General features: G+C 38.7%; 2 protein-coding genes across 2 annotated transcripts; both read right to left on the bottom strand.

Annotated features, from left to right (window-relative positions):
* Positions 1-98: 98 nt before the first annotated feature.
* Positions 99-4064, bottom strand: ASCL3 (achaete-scute family bHLH transcription factor 3). The gene is made up of 3 exons (XM_085224179.1): positions 2935-4064; positions 2659-2731; positions 99-1004 (listed from the first exon to the last, which is right to left on the bottom strand). The coding sequence occupies exon 3, from the start codon at positions 997-999 to the stop codon at positions 445-447; it is 555 nt and encodes a 184-aa protein (XP_085080305.1). The 5' UTR covers positions 1000-1004; positions 2659-2731; positions 2935-4064; the 3' UTR covers positions 99-444.
* A 143-nt stretch (positions 4065-4207) lies between these two features.
* TMEM9B (TMEM9 domain family member B) lies at positions 4208-13911 on the bottom strand. The gene is given in 6 exon segments (XM_019616056.3): positions 4208-5381; positions 8529-8629; positions 8632-8662; positions 9616-9724; positions 13486-13577; positions 13725-13911. Coding segments are annotated over 6 exon segments (567 nt in total). The 5' UTR covers positions 13803-13911; the 3' UTR covers positions 4208-5225.
* Between the last annotated feature and the right edge of the window lie 4135 nt (positions 13912-18046).

Genomic DNA, 18046 nt, shown 5'->3' with positions numbered 1-18046 from the left:
CCTCGCTTTCTAAGAGAAACACTGGCAATAAGAACAAAAAAACTTCTATGAAAGGGTGTATGAGAGCAAACCAGTCACATTACAGAAAAATAAAAGAATTTTAGCCTCACCACTGGAAAGACTTTATTTTATTTCAAAGCACAAAGAATGTGATTGCACATGCAATTAATTCACACTTGTAGGTATTGTATTTTTTGTTCAGTAACAATTTTTGATGTGCTTGCCAATTTCCATGAATTATCTGAGGCCACTCAGATGTGATTTTCCAGTCACACTTCTGTAAGCACAGTTACTACATGCAAAACTAAAATGCTTTTCTGTGGGATGGTATCAATGTGTACTGTGATCTGCTCCCAGATGTTTCAGGAATGTGCACATCATTAACAACATAGCAGTGACTACCAGGCTCCCATGTAGGATATCGTTCCCTTGATTTGGAACAGTTTAGATAGCCTTCAAAAATTGGCTTTGTTTGTTAATTGCTTTAGCTGCTTGGCGTGGCTCCATGACATTTTTGTCTGCTGCCATGGAATCACTGTACAGAACAGACTGTAGGTACCTGATGTATTTTATTGCTGCACGGAGAGTCTCTACTTTGCTGAGCCGTTTCTCTAAGTATTCCTTAGGTAGGTGATGTCTCAACTTAGCATAGCCTTCATTGACACATTTAACTCTCTGCCTTTCCCTCTCATTCCTCTTCCTGATGAAAGCTGGCCCATAGGAGTACTCACTCCTATTGTAATTGCAGTGGGGTATTTGGTAGGAAAAGCCACAGGGCTCACTGTAAAAGTTCTCCGTGATGAAATGCTCAGACACGAAAGGAAGGAATGACAGATCTTCAGAGCAAGCGACCTGGTTTGGTGTTTCTGAGTACATGTGAAACATAACCAGTGGGTCTGCACAGAAAGGCCGGGGCAGCTGTATGCACTGAGTGTCAGCAGAGATGGACAACTTGTCCGTGAGATTACAGTAGCTTTTCCCATCCATCAGGTTCTGCATTTAACCTGGAAATGCATAATTACAAAACACTTTAAACAACTCATACTGGACAGGACAAAATACTCACCTGCGCTTACTAACTGGTATTTGCCAGGTGAGACTTCTCATGTATTTGCAACATTTCAGAACCACAGATGGCAGAAAACATCCTCTTTGGGAAAAAAAAAAAAAAAAAAAAAAAAAAAGAGGATGTAAATTGGCTACAGTGATTTTTAAAAATGCACAACAGATCTTAAGAAAACTATTAACACTTTCTAAAAGAAAGAGCAAACATTATCCTTTCATCTCTGCTTCAGAAATGAGAAGAATCTACCTTTATGAGCCCCACAGAAATCTAGCTTGCTCCAAACTTTCATCTTGACAGAAAACATAAAGCAGGCCGACACTGAAAGCACTCTCTCCCCCCCACTGACAATTCCAGTGACAGACTCTCTACTTGTACAAGAAATCTTCAATGACAAATTACTTTTCCTTCTCTAATCATTTGATATCTCATTCACTGTTCTGTTTTGACTCAATGTAAAACTTACGCAGGGAAGGGATCCCAATGTTAAATTTATGTCTGCAAAGTATTCAATTTACTCTTCATCTGAGTTTTAGAAAAGGCCTATAGGATGAATTAGGGCTAAACCTGACATCATCTTAGGTCCTCTTGTTTCATACACAGATGAGTGGAGAAACACAGAGATGAAATACTAAATTTCAATTTTAAATTATTTTACATAATAGCTACTTAAAAATATATCTAAAGCATACAGTTATATTTTAAAGAATTATGATCCATCCTTACCAATTGCAAGCAGTACTTCCCAACACAAAATCTATCCAAAAATGCTTCTTTAACATCTTCCTCATCTGTACTTTGCTTTCTAAAATACTGAGATTATACCCTCTATAACAGAAAAAGCACACAAACGCAAACTAGGTTACCAGAAACATCTAGACTGCACTACTCACAACAACCTTGAAAAGCTTCAAATATACAGAGCACAGTTCCATAGCAAATTGGATTCTCTTAATCCCTCACAAGGATAGAGATATTTTAATGTTTTCTAATCATTTCACACCTGCCACTTTCAACAGTATTTCAGTCAATAACCCAATCTAACAACATATTCCATCAACATATATCTGTATTCAGTGCTATTTGCTTTTTTTCTTATCAAAATGGATCTCAGTACAGGAATCTTGGGAGTTCAGAGTTCCTTTATAGCATGCTGTTAGACAAGAGAGACAGTCACATGCATCTAAAATTGATCTTTCTATAGGCACACTGACGCCATGCAGACATACATTCATTTTGAATTAATAAAGATACTGAAAGATTAGAAGTGAATATATACATTCATAAAACAAAAGCAGTAGATAATCAACTTTCTCTTTTTTAACTCAATTTGTGTTATTCTAAAAATATTTTCAAGATGTCACAGTAGGAAATTGTCAGAATGAAATAAAATCACTGAATAGCAAAAAGTTAATAGTAAAGTATCTATATACAGCAAGAAACCAAAAGCACAGCCCCTTGTGATACTTGCAGCATTTGTTTTGCACCGACACTTCTGCTGCATAACAGCATTCCATAGAACAGTTGTCTGTTGCCTTACTGTCTGCACTGAGCACATTAGAATCCTCTTCCCATTAGACCAGAGACTCACCAACCTTCAGAGGAAAGTAAAATCCAAGGAAAGAAGACGTGCTAATTTTAAGGCTGCTGAGTAATACCTGAAAATATCTAAACGATATTAAAAAAAAAAGTTAATGTTTCACTTTCCTTGCATCTTATGTAATGTAGTAATTGATCATACTATACACAACGAATTAAAAAGCTACAGAAGCATTGTTACTGACTGGCTGATAGAAGTGGTTTAGAGAAACATGGATATTCAGTGAAGAATTCAGTGTATTGCTAGATACAGCAATACACAGTTCTCTTACCTGAATCATGCACTCTGTTCCACTGAGTCAATGACTCCTGCAATTTATAGCCAATTGACAACATGCAAAGTAGCTTACAGTTAGATCTGCTCATTTCTGGTTTGCCTTTTCCACCCACACTACAGCTATGATGGCAACAAGACTTGGCATTAAGGACTAGAAATTTTAAAACCGTATTGAACACAACTGGATCACCTGAAAAAGTAAATCAGGAACATACTTTGCTTAAGCCCTGTTAAAGCAGCATTTTCCTTTACTGGAGCTTCGTACACTAACATCTAAATTTAATTATCAGCTACAACTTAGTTAAATACTGTTAAAATGAACACACATTTGAATAAGAGCATTGATGAAATTAATATTACATTTTACGGTCATCTCAAAAGATCTGCTGTTTCAAGTTCTTTAAGTTCTCTTCCACTTTGCTGTCTCAAAGCCTCAACACTAAACTCAAATATCGGCCCTAATTCCCTTTCCGCCTCTCTCCCCCCATCTGGAGCAAAGTTCTGCATCCTCCTTCTACTCCAGCTTCAGACCTGATCAGAAATACAGCTAAGATGTAGAGGACCTATTAGAACTGATAGGTAGGCACAAATGCAACAAACAAGTTATTTTTCTTTAGGGCATCCTATGTACATCACTGTCATAACTGATCATTGACTCATCAGGGTTAGATGCCAAACACAACTGTGTTTTTGTTTGCTTTTATCCTGTCAATACACCCTGTGCTGTTTTGTACTTAGAGGAAGAACCCTACACTTCCACTAATTAGGTACCTCTCATAATTACACCCAGATTAATTCTGGTTTTGGAAGCCTACAGGACTGACAAGACAATGAAGATCTGCATCTGCCAAAGAGATGTAGTCATTGCAAATGTTATGGGACAACTTATGTTTCCTCTCAAGGTACTGAAGAACTATGTACACAGGTACAGTCTATTTTCCACACTATTTTGCTCCCACTCTGTCCATCATGAAAGCCAAAACTGTACCTGCCAATATATAATACTGTTCCATGATACCATTTCCTTCAGCACCGGAAATGAAAATCATTGCAACACAATAATATAACTAAACACAGGCTAGCTAAATTTCAGTCAGGGATTAAAACCTTCTTTCAATCAGCAATTTGGTGAGCCATTCTTTCCCTTATCTAAGAGCTAAACAACTGCGTTTCCACTCAGAAGCATTTTCAGTTAACTGTTTTTATAAATGCAATTTACATGCAAGGGTAATGAGGGAGAAAATGATGACATCTAGATAATGTGCATCTGTTTTTCAAAAATCAGTTTTAATTGTTACATTCCAAAGAGGATATATGAAAGTTAGTCATCTAGCAACTGTATATCTCTTAAGAGAGACGAACACAGAATCACAGATAGAAAAATACACCTAACTCCCAGGATGACAGGTGCTCAAGAAATTATGTGCCTTATACCATCAATCCAGACAAATGCAGAAAGATTTCTTATAATAAATATTTCATCATATACTAGCTCCTGAGACTTTTACCCATGAGAAGAAAGGAAGATTTCTTTTAAAAGATATCATACACATACAATATATTACGCTTTTAAAGCAAAATAGAAGGAAATGTCAACCCTGCCTTGAAGTGCACTGCATTTGAGTTTATCTACATCACAGTACTTCAAGTGTGCAGCTCAATGAGTCAGTGTCCATTTAAGTCCAGCCTTATTTCTGCAACCACCCAACATACAAGCACTTTGAAAGTGCAAGTGCAAGAAACCAAATGATGAATACAGCCAATCAAAATTTTGCTCTCTGACATGACAACTGCACTGCAAGATTTCAATTTCCAATACCTCACATCAGCCTGAAAAAAAATCCAAATATATTTACAAAAGGTCTTTACATAAAGAGAGTAGTGAGTTGTAAGTAGTTACAGTGTTCCCAGGTACTTTTAACCACATAAATAATAAAGAGAAATATATAGTTAAAAATCACCATAAAGTCACAACTGTAAATAAGGTTTCACAGTAGCAAACAAAGCAAGCTATCTCAGGGTTTGTTTTCTTTTCGGTTTTATTAGTAAGAGACAACTGAAAATGTAAAGATTTCTAGCTTTTGGTTAACTAATTTCTTTTATCTGCTTCCACTTTAGTACATTCTTTCACATTTTAAATACTTCATATATATATGTTTGTTTGTTTGTTTTTCAAATCAGAAAAGAACAATTGAAGAAAACCCTTTTGAAGTGGTAGGTTCAGGGAGAAAGAAGTCAGTTCTTTCAGTTTGCCTGCTTTACTTCTTGGAGTTACTGCTGAGAGAATTAACTCAGCACAACATGACGGTCAAAAACAGACTTGCGTTGCTCTTGGACCTGCAACTTCCAGCGCTGCTGGGCATACTCCACTTTGTTCAGAACATTGGCACGGCTCCGAGAACGAGCTAACACGTCATGAGCATTTGCAAACGGTTGGTGATCCTGGAATGGCAAAGATCCTTAGTTAGATCTCAATAATTCCATCAAGCAATTGAATTAAATGTTTTATTTTGTTGGTGATTTTAAGGTAAAACGAGCTATTTTGGCCAACTAGTCAGTCATAATGATTAAGCAAGTTTTCAGATAGTTAAAACTATACTTTTCATCCCATGTAATCACCACAGGTTTTCCAAATAGACCGAACTGTGTCACTGCAATATCATAGAACAGCTTAGGTCAGAAGGGACCTTAGGGATCGCTGAGCTCCAACTCTCTAACACAGCCAGGGTTGCCAATCACTGGATCAGTGCCCAGGCCCCCATCCAACCCAGCCTTGAAAGTCTCCAGAGATGGGACATCCAAGCCTCCATGGGCAACTTGTTCCAGTGCCTCACTACTCAAACGAGATTCGCATCCATTAGTAGCTGCTGGAATCAAATCTAGGACAGACTAAGATGCCAGGACCCTCCTGCTATTGTCATGAATGTACTTTGTTTAATGTCACTTAAACAGTGAATTACTCAGTTTTCTGCCAGCTCTCCGCCTGTTACTGTACAGCAGTTCAGGATGTTCATATAAAGACTGTATGTAAAACCAACACACTCCACTGTTTACCAAACCAAACCTATTGTACCAGGCTGTCCGAAAGCAAAGTGTAAATACAGCTGTTTAAGTGACAGAGCTCAACAATAACTGAGAACTTATTTAATATTTACTCTGTCTGTTTTCCATCAATACCTGCAAAGCTTTGTTTTCTTCTAATAAATAAAAGCAGGTTATAAACAGTAAGAGTTGGAATTGAACTTCTTATTTGGCTGTCAAACTGTTTTGGACAAAGTCATGTTTCTAAAGCTACATCAGAAAGCATCGTGTGTAAACTACATAGTAAAAAAAAACATAATTACATCCCGTATTAAATAGTTATTTGCCCTTTTATATGTATATACCTCACAGTACTTTTTGTTGTTGTTGTTCCTGAATGCTTTTAAAAGACACTGACATGAATGGATACTGTATCTGCAACATAATTCCGTACAGAATAGCTTGATGATGATTCTTAACAGTAGAATGATTAATATTAAGGATCTCAGTGGATGTCTACAAAGGCACATATGGGCATCACTGAGCTAAGAAATATGCTAAAAACAAGACAGTCCCAGACTGCTGTGAACTTACGTAAAAGATTATGCAGTTGGATATATCTAGAACAGTGAGTTCAAAGATCACAAATCACTTCATTTGTATGGAAGCGAAATCACAATAGAAATACGTTTCCTCCATAAAATAAATGGTACTAGGCAAGCTAACTACTCTCAATTTCAATGTAAACAGCAGAAGACATGGAAAAAGACACAGAAAAAGACATGGAAAAAGAGGTCTCCCAGATTGGCTTATATTCACCAGTTGCCACTGCCACCCATGGGCAACAGGAAAAAGCAAGCACACTGTAGCAACTAAATCAATACAGATGGTATTTCCAGAGTGAGAGCAATACCTGAAGATCTTGCAAGAAGGAAGACAACAAAAAAGGCAACAAAGGAAAAAGTCACGAAGAACCTTCAATTCACATTCATTGTGTCAGAAGAATGGACAATGGGAAATGAGGAATGTGAAATAAAAACTGAACTTAAGAGCTTTTTGTTCCAAGCATTGCTGCAGACATAAGCAGTAGCTACTCTACAAGTACACAAGGGTCCCACTAAGTTACAGCAAAATTTGAACTTGAAAAACCACAGGTACAGAGCACAGCATTTACCACTTCTAATGCCTTCACATCTATGAAGTTCCTGATGCAACAGGCAGTAGAACTGCACAGGGTTTTTCAATACATTTTGTAAGTGCTGACATCATAGTTTTATTTCACTATGAACGACCATATTTATCTCTTCCAATAGCAGGAGATATCAGTTAATAAACTGATAATATAATTGAAGGAATGACAAAAATCTTCTTTAACACTAATAAATGCTGCGTATCTTTCTGACTAGCTCCCATTTCTTTCAACAGTACTTACTACAAAATGTTTATGTCTGCTGAAAAGCTCAGGTTATAAAGATAAAATCTTCTGTCAGACCAGGTTTGGTTTTGGAAATGTTAGCTGAGATTATTCTACATCTGATGTGTACCTTGCCATTAGAAACAGAGCTGCTTAAAGACTCAGCATAGAAATTATATCAATGCTGAGACTTCAAAATTGTTTTAAAAGGTTTGTATGATACAACACCAACACTTTACCACCAACACAGCTCCCGTTTAAAAGTACTTATTCTGGGTTAGTTTGTAGTACTAACTCACCCAGACAGGCAGATTCATCAGCTTTATAGAACACCTTAGAGCTGCTTAGCCACAGCCCTTATTTTTATACAATTCTAAGTCCCTCTTCAACACAAAGATGCTCTACTCCCACCAGTCTTTCCTATCAATCAACACTGATCAGGTACTACATGTCTCACTGTTGCCGATGCAAGGTTCTGTAAGGTTTTACACTGCCTTCCTGTAATGGTACTTTAAAAAAAAAAAAAGTGCTCCATTGTTATTAAAGCCAAAAACGCTGTACTGGCAATGGGAAAGGCCAGTAAGAGAGAGAAAACCATTTGTCATCATTTGTCACTGATGGACTAATTCCCCTTTTTCTCCTGAAAAAGGCTGTTCTGATCTGTGGGAATATATTATATTACACTCCAGTTTTCAGTTGCAATACAAGTAAATTATTTTAGCATCAATCACTACATATAGCATCAATAAATTCAAACTGAAGCAACAGAAGATGTAACCCCTGAGTATATACTTTCTTTTTGAGAAAAAAAAAATCTGAAATCAATATATATAAAACTAAGAAGATTGTACTGATTATGAGCAAATCAGAATTTGTACCTCCCACATGAGTTTTCCTCCTTTCCTCCTCTATTCCTTCTCTGAGAAAATAATCTGTGTTTAGAGCTGGACTAACAGAAGCAATCCTCATCTTAATACTTTCTAGACAAGTGAAAAATGAAAGCATGGCTTCACAGAATCATCACATGGTTTTCTAACTACAGTGAAGATCATCCTCTCCCTTCAGGAAAAGAATTTAAATTACCTTGCAAAAAAATCTTCCCAAATAATCACTTAAGAATTAACCCACGCATACAAGCGGTTGGATGAACTCACCCCAATGTCTTCATCACTCTGTATGAGCTGTGAATGTCCAAAGAGACGTCTCTTCAGTATGGGTTCCACTAGTGTAAGGTACACCATGTACAGAAGAAGTAGCCCAGAATAGACAGGTATATGATGATTGTAACCTGCACAACACAAACATTATTTATCCCAGAGTTACGACATTACCTTGGCCACCTCTCACCAGGCAGTGATGAACAAAAGAACTGTACAGTCAAAGTTTTTGATGAGCCTGACAATCTTCAGTAGCGTCACTATGACTTAAAATTCAGGAACAGCAAAAAGCCATCATCTATTAAATTGCTATTACAAGGTTTAAGGGCAGACAAATAAATTAGCTTGAAACAAATTCTCTCTTAGCGAGGCCTTGCTGAAGTCCTATGCTATCCTTCTTGAAACAACCTGGTGTTCTCTCACCTTAATCAAGACTACTCATCCACAGCAATTAAACTGGTCACAAATTTTGGGGTTCCTGCATGGTCTCCATTCTCTAGCATAGATCCACATTCAGTCACAGAGCTCACAAAGAAAAAGGAGAAGGGGAAAAACACAAAATCCTAAAAAGCCTCCTAAAAAAGGAATCTGTATAACAGAAGAAAATATGCACTATGTAATCTATTCACTCCAGTCAGAGGCTCAATGGCAGTAATAGGATAAGTATGAAGAATCATCAGATAAAGGAAACATGATCAATTTTGCTCTTCTTAGCTTGCCAAGATAGAAAGTAAATTTACATCAAGGAAGCAAGACAGCTGAATAATGAATAATGAGAGAACACTAAGAAAAATATGAAGTCCAAAGCTTGACAAAATACCACAGCACACTCAAAATCCCAGCGAAGTATAAAGCTTAATCTCAAAACAGGAGAACTTAAATAAACTCCGTAAGCTCACCCCTTCAGCTATAGCATGATTCTACTATTACTATTCCAGATAAGTTATGAACAACCAACAAAAAAAAAAAAAACTTAAGATTGCTTTGGAAGAGTTCTCCCTTTAAAAAGAGTATTTCTCTAAAAAGTTATATTTACTATTCAGTTGAGGAATTCAATATATAACAACAGAATTCCATGGTTTACCTTAATTGTGACAGAGCTTCTCTCTTCATATTTGCACTCACAACGTAAACAATATGCTTCTACATCAGGTCCAGGGACAGGCATGGGCTCAACCACATGAAGACAATCACTGAAGAAAGACAGGAATGGTTCAAACGGTGCAGCTGGTTTTAGCTTACTTGTTCTCTTGTATAGGCAGATCTCACATCTTTAGATACATTCAGATCCCAGTTGCTTGAGCTGAGAATTCACCCTTGCTTAAGATAGGCTGTTCTAAACTATAAGTATCAAAGGATTTTCTTTTTTTTTTTTTAAATCACTGCTCAACAATTATTTTACTTAAATGATAAATACATCTACTGACAAGCTGCTAGACAAGTTAAGAACTTTTCAACTAAACACATTATTTTAATGGAAATAAAGCTCTCAACCTAACAAGTCCAAGAATTTGAAACCCAGCACACATGCACCATTTGACAGTGACATCTCTAACTCAATTCCACCTATTATATATCTTTTCCTCCTAATACTTAGAGTTTTATTCTGTTTTTTTTCCAGTATCTGAAGGAAAATTAACCTCTCTTTGGTGTCTGTGAACAGTAGCTCTTTTTTTCTTACCATCACATGTTTATAGGCATAAAGAAAAAAAAAGCAGACATTGGATGAGTTGTTTATTAAAGCAATAAGATTATGAATAAACAGCATTCACTTTGAAGCACTGGAACCAGACAGGACAATATACTTCAGACTTCAAAGATTACAAACTCTTAGACAGTTCCCATACCAAGAAACGTGGTTGACAATGCTATGAACATTCTACACCACAGTACTAATATCCAGCTGCCATGATCTAACAACTTGCACCACTACTTCCACCAATAACTTAAATAATTTGTTTTTTTTGCTGACTCAGCTTGGTTATTCAGTTAACATCCGAAGCTCCTTGAAGAGCACTCATAGAACAAATTTCACTTTGATCCCTGTCAACTCAGTGTTAATGGAGGCAGAAGCAGGTAACAAAACAAAATCCCTGATGTGATAGTAGCAGCTAACAATTCAATTCTATATTGGGCTAGATGAAAATGTTGCCAAGCCATGTGGCAAGGCATCAATTTTTATCTCTTCTGTTTTGTTGATATTACTTCTTTATAACCAGAACTGTTGACTGTCACATCACAATCTCTGGAGAGGTATGGAGGATCATTTTTCCATTTATTTGGCATGAGAATTACAAACTCCTCTGCAAAAGAGTGCTGCGCTTAAGATGCAAAGTTAGAAATACATACAAGTAATAAACTAAGAAATTTCTGTAAAGGTTGTCAATATGATGCTCAAGTAGAGAAGAAAGCCAGCATGTTGCTTGGCTACAGCAGGACGTCTGTTACTGTGAATATATCAAATAATATCAGCAAGTTTTTTCTCTAGTTCAGTTTCACGCTGCTATAGAGGGTAAAAGCTCTCAGAATCTTACAGTTTTGATTATATGTTTCCTTAGACTGTGATTCCATGACAATTTAAGAGGAATACGTGGAAAAGGATCCTTTCCTAAAGGGTATTGCCACTCAACTGCCCCCATATCAGCACCTTCTCCCTACACTCACCAAGGAAACTTTTCTCTCTGAGGAATCGAGGTGTATGGGGCTGCTGAATCACAGCCCGAATCTCTGATTAATCACCTGAGTCAGCCACGGAGCACAGATGAAGGCAATTCACCTGTGCTGCAGGAAGGGGTGGAGCCTGGCTCCACCTCTCCTAGACCCATTTAAGAGCTGACATGGGGAAGGGTCTCTTCTGGAGATCTATACCACTGGAGTTTCCTATGTGATCCCAGGATAGAGTGAGTGTCCTTCTTTTCTACTCTAGTATAATTACATCAGCCAAACTTCTGGGTACACCATATCAACTGTATATTCATTGATTGTACACTAGGCAAGTAAAAAGCACAGTTTCTGCTCAGCTTTCAGTTTATCTGTCAAAGCAGACAGGGCACCTTCCCTCCTATCATGTCCGTGACTATTAAAGCAGTCAGTCTTTGAACATGAAATACCAATGCATTTCTTCCAAAGTGGGTTATTTAACTGAATGCCATGTAGATGCTTAGGCTTATACAGCACAACGTTTGCTTAGTGTGTTGTTTGTCACGACTGAATTGCTGGCAGTAGCTCTAAACTCTCAAATGGAGAACACTTTTATTGGTGTTGGAGCACTGTCAGCTCATACTGATAACAAAAGCCATTGTTTGACAGTATGTGAGGATGAAAAAAAAAAAAAGGACCAATCCAGTGAAAGAATTGATACACCTAAATAAGGGTATCATAATGCAGGCTACAAGCTTAAAGATTAAATTTTCATTTTATGTCCGGATAAGGGGGCAGTAAGTGGTCATACTGAATGTAACTCATAAAGACACTAAAAATTGATCTGATTCTTGTCTCAGACAAGATCTAAGTGCCTGAAGGAAAGAGTATGTCACCCTGTTCTATACAATAACAAGCCATCTGCATAGATGCAGAAGCCCAGGTGTAACACTAGAATTGTCTACTTTGTTGCACATGACCTAGCAATGAAGCCTTTTTAAAGTAGCAAGTAGGCAAACCAAGCAAGAAGACCAAAGTCATGAAACATTCCCAGGTGGTCTCACAAGAAACAATCTCAATGCAATGAGATTTAAGATGGGAAAATAGGTTTTTGAGATTCTGTAAGCACCATTAATCTGTCACCATGAAATCAGCAAGTCCATGAAGTTAACTTTTCCTTCACTGTCAATACAATTTAAAGTGAAATTAGGTCTTTTATGACAGTAAGGCATATGCTAAGCAATACCCACTGAAAAAAAATCCACTTCATTTGCAGGGGCAACACAGCTATTAACAGTGTTGCTCTGAGATGCCAGCTGCAGCTGGAGTTCTCTCAGTATGTCTCACTGCTGCGCTATGACTAATTTGTCGTAGCAGGCCTAACAACATTAAGTTAACCACATAGGACAAAACACTAATTCAGATTAGACAGTATTATGTTCATTAACACAGATTGAAATTTATACTGTTGTTTCCCACAGTTCTTCTGCAAATAAGTCAATAAGTCAAGGCATAGCTCTCAATACATATCTGTATCGCTAACTTCATTCCTGTAATTATTTTGGTGGGTCTACTAAGGGGCATGGAATGTTCACAAGCAAGTAGCTAGCAGGCTGCTATTCAACAGACTAAAAAGTCTACTAATAATTTTGAAATATAAGAAGACTTGATGTATCAAAATGTATTTCACATTTTTATAAGTTGATCCAAGAATTCCTGAGCATTTAGGGTATCAGAGCAACTCCAAAATATGCTGTTTCAAATCACTGCTATCTCCCCTTTGTTCCCCAGCTGCTTATTCCTGCTCACGCATACAGGTCCTCAGCTCAGCTGGAACCTGACAGATGCCATGGCTAGCCCAAGCAATAAAACACAGCACACTGCTGAGACACAGAAGATTTGTCTGTATATATAGGAGAGAACGTACTGCATTCTCTGATTGTGATTTTTGAGGAACAGATCTCCAAAACAATCTCTAAACAACAGGACTGGTTTCAAGAGCAGAGAAGGAGGAGAGAACAATCCCTGTACTGTTCAACAGACACACTGCTTTACCGCAATACCATTTCTGGTCACTGAATTCAAACTACAACACCCCTTTTTCTTCTACTACTTCCAAGTCTTATGCAACAGAAGAACATGCGAACACGCAATCCAAAATAGAAGGTGGAGAAACGTTAGGGGTTTCAAGCCTCATCTCTTCTGATGGCTGAATTCTGAAATGCCCAATAAGTTGTGCAAGAGATGTTTTTGTCGTCGTTGCAGAATGCTTACAGACAACCACACTCTTTGTACTTCCCCATGATAAACTCACCAGTCCTTCTGCGAAACGTTTTTATTGTAGATATGGCCCGAGTGGTCTTTGTAAGGAGGGCAGATACATTTACATCGGACGTCCTCGGAATTCTGCAAAGCAAACAACAATCTGAGCCCGCACCGTACGTCCTACACGAAGAGCCGACAGCAAACCACCTTTCAGATTTGTTTCAAGAGTTCAACGCAATTAGCGACATAAGTAAACAGCACTCCCCACACCCGCTCCTCCCCGCTCACCTTAGCCTGAGCCCCCAGCCCCGCCAGCACGGCCAGCAGCCCGCAGAGGCACAACCAGCCCCCGAGGCCAGCCGCCATGTCGGCGCGGGGCTCCTCGCCGCTGCGCACCGCCTAACCGCGCCGCCGCGCCGCCGCCATCACTTCCGCTTTCCGCCCGTCCGCGTCCGGCGCTGTCCGCACATTATTGAAGTCCCCGGGGAGCTGCGGCAGCGCCGCTTGGTTCCGGACGGATAGGGACTGGTGTTGCGTTAAATAAACGGTGTTTTTGTTAAAAGGAAGTACAGCCAGCGTTAAGAAGCATACAAGGTTTAACGAGTTAGTAAAAATAATAATAATAATGATAATAAAGAAGTATGAAATAGAAGCTGGGTCTCGTTTGAAACCATGAATAAACACTCTCCCAGTGCTTGACACATGGGAGTGTAAATGTAACGGCGTCTGTGTCTGTGGGTGCTCAAGGTCTGCCCATGCTCCCTGCTTTCACAAGCACTACAGAACTTCGTCATCACACGATAACGCAAATGGACACACAACAGTGCTTGGGGTTTAGTTTTTCTTTATTAAAAAACAACAACAACAACATGGTGTCTCAGGGCGAGTGAGCCAGCCTGGCTCTATCCCATGCCTGCCCCCCATGCCTGTGCCATGGGCAGACGTGTCTGGCACAGTACCAGGCACCTGGAAGGCAGTGCTGTCATGGGGAGTGATAACAGAACAGCTCTTCTGGCAGCTGTGCTACAGCTTCCATGTTTTTCCCCTCCGTACTCCTACGCTGGTCCTAGCAGGGGTTCCCACATCATGCCCCTTGTGACTTAAGGTGGTGGAGATGGTTGGGGTTGCTGGTTTTTTGCCTCTAAAAAGGCAGAAGTCACAGGAGTACATGCACCCTGCTATCTAATGTAGGAATAGAATGTTGTTTCTGCATTAGATATTAAAAAGGGGGAATTGATCTGAAGAAATAGAGCACCATGTATTTGTATTTTGTAACTTGTCCTTAGAAATAGCTGATGTGAAAAAGTAGAAATACCATATATGTTAGTAACATGCTTTAGAAATATAGTTGCTGAATTATATTCATTCTTGCATGCAAAACTGCAAGAGTTTTTAAATGTTCCAAATACGTATAGTGTTATGGACTAGAAAGCATATTGTAGGGCTATTCTGCTTGGATAAGAGACCTTCAGCAAAAGAAAAGCAGACTTAAGAAACATCAATGAAGCCAGGGCCTCTATACAAGGTTGGATTCTCTTGCTCTGTGGGTAGATTGGGATGAAATAGGCAGGCACCAAGATTCTCCCCCTTGTCCTCCTTTCAAGCTTATCTCTATGCAAGGACAAACAGATGTTCAGAAACAATGACCAAGTGTTGAATGGGCAAGTGTGAGAAGTTAACTAATTAGTGATGTATGCTTAGCTAGCAAAAATTTATGTTTAGCCAGTATCCATACGTTTAGTTGAGCGTCAGGAAGATTGTGAACCTGAAGTACTCAGCCAATGAGGAACCAGGGAAGAAAGAGATAAGCATGGAGTAATAGAGCATAAAAGATGTAATACATGCTCTCCTGCTTGCAGGAGGCCTGCCATTACAATTGCGAATAAAATCTGCTTTATCAGAGACACCATCCTGATAAATTATTTGGATATTCCCAACACTAAGATGGCAGAGGTAGAAGGAATGGCCATATTTGCCTCCTATGTTACATAAGATAGCAGAAGTGGCAGGGTTTGCTGTGTTGTCTCGTAGTTGCTTAAGATGGCGGAAGTGGCATCTTTTTACTTAAGATGGCTAGGATTGGTGCTCCTTGCTACTTAAGCAGTGGACTTTGCAGGAGTTGGTGTCTTCTACTTGAGATGGCAGAAGTGGCAAGGCTTGGTGTGTTGTGCATTTAGTTAAGCTGGCAGAGGTTGCAGGGCTTGGTGCCCCTGGTACATAAGATGGTGGTGATAGCGTGGTTGCTGTGTTTTGCCTCTTGTTACTTAAGATGGTGGAGGTGGGTTTCAGGGCTGTCTAGTAAGGCTGAGAGAGAAGTGAGGGGGGGGTGAGGGGCAGGTGACTTCCCTCTCCACAATGAGGAGCCAGGAAGAATGCAGCACACAACCCTTAGGGTTGCCTGTAGTGCATCCTTTTGACCTACCAAGCCCAGCTGCACCCAGGATCACCCAGGCTTTTGGAGCATGCCGACAATTTGCCTCCGTTGTTGACAGCAAACCAAACCTGAGCTATGTGGAATGCAACCTCCTGGGCATGCCGTCCCTCAGGATAGGGAGCAAATCATGACTATAAGCCAATATCTAAATACAGTTCATGTATTCTTAACAGGTCCATTGTCAGCTCCATGTAGAGTTTGACAACATCACAGCCTGCCAGCAACAAGTTGGGATAATCCCCTCCAACAAACATGCTGGACGCTTTCCAAAGTAAGTAAGGAAACCGTTTTGCATAGGTCAAGACACAGTCACATTTTCCATAATGCCTACAGCAGGGCTTTTTTTCAGAAATTTCCCTGTAGTTTGTGAAGTGAATGGTGAAGGAACACAGATCACTTGGTGACAGAGAACATATGGACCACGTATAACATAACATATACTCATTATCCTAGCTCTTTTCTCTCTCAAAACATATAAAGTTTGTTGTACTCACGCATGCCAGTCTGTGGCACCAAGTGTATTTTCTTCATGTAAACAGGCTGTGACAAATTGCAGAACTTACTCAACTGGTTCTGTTAAAGCTAAACTTAAAATTCATCTTACTAATCCCTGCAAAGCACATTATAGATTGGTCAAAAACAAGAAGTATCGAAACATATTAAAAGCAATAATAAGTGGCATTTTAAATGAGACTTGCAGGTTACAGATAATCAAGTTTATCCGTAACTAAGCACACAAGGACAACTTATACAAATTTTAACATTTTATAGACAGACAGATATGCCTCTGGGAAAATCTCACTGAAACACTACAGTCTTCCCTATTTTTCATATGCTTGTGAATTATTTCCATCCAAGAACAGTGTTTACTTTCCATCTGAAGGGCAATAAATGCTCTTCAGAAGGAACGTTTTCAGATGCAGTCTCTCAAGGCCTAGAAAATAAGCAATTTTAAAGTTTTCCCTACTTGGGTAGGAAAACTCCAAAAACCACCTGATACTGCTTGGACTGGATCCATCTCGCCTCTTGCACATGAACCGGGGCCAAGCCATGAAAAGTTCTCACATTTGTTTCAGATTCTTTGGCACATTTCACAGAGGAATATTAGACTGCACGTATTAGCTAATTTTCATGTCCCCATTCCCTTGCCTGTTTCTTTTATCTTTCTTACATCTATTTGCTATCCTAAATGGCTGTAGTTGCAACATGGTACATTGTCAAAAGTTGTACTGTTCCCTCTGTCTTTCCTCAGGCTCCATTAAGTGGCTGTAATTTCATAGGAATTAAAAGAATCCTTTACATATAGCTTACTTCTCAATTGTACTATTATACCTCGTTTTAATACAGTGAATTGTGTAATGCTAACAGTGCATCAGACATCTTAATAAATGAGCTTGAGTTACTATGGAGACAAAAAACACCTTTATTTAAAATTCAGGGAAAATTGCCCCTGAAGTCATGTAGTGAGTATACATCAGATTTCAGCCTTAGCTAAGCAATTCATCTTTTGAAGGACTCTATCTGCACTGAAAGTGTTTTGAAGCATGAAGGTGGCTCAGTGTCTTCCTAGCCACCCACGCTCATAGTCTGTGATTGGCAAATCGACTGCTGAGTTGAAAAACATGCTGAATCTTTAGAAAAACATAGATCAGGTTTTAAGCTGATGTAAATAATGTGCAGCTTCACTGTATATGGAACACTTCAGTGTAGGAAAAGATTTCTAATATAATAATTTTTTTAACACACTCAAATATTTCTAATACACAGTTAATAAAAACCCAATTTTAGATGGCTGAAGCAGCTTCTGGGACCTTCAGACCCTGTCTGGAAGCTTCCTCAAAGCCAGGGATACCAAAACAAAAAGAAACAGGAGCTTGTGGTCCACAGATTCTTGGTGTAAGTGGGGGTGAACACCTTTTCTTCTAGAAGAAGAGTCTTTTTACTCCCCAGAAAATAGTAAGAAGTGATCTCATGACATAGATTGATTGATTTATCCTTAAGAAAAAGCTTTTCTTTAAACAATTGGATTTTTTTTTCAGGGGGGTTATTTATTTATTTTTCAGCATGCCAATATCAAAAGCAAAATGTGAAATCACTGTAAAATCAAAATTAAAATGTAAAGAGTGTGGTCTTCAGGGGAAAAAAAAGAAATGATTAGTCTGTAAAATACATATTT

Source organism: Meleagris gallopavo, chromosome 5, assembly GCF_905368555.1.
Source record: "Meleagris gallopavo chromosome 5, MGAL_WU_HG_1.1, whole genome shotgun sequence".
Lineage (NCBI taxonomy): Eukaryota > Metazoa > Chordata > Aves > Galliformes > Phasianidae > Meleagris > Meleagris gallopavo.
This window is presented reverse-complemented; position numbering and strand designations above follow the sequence as displayed.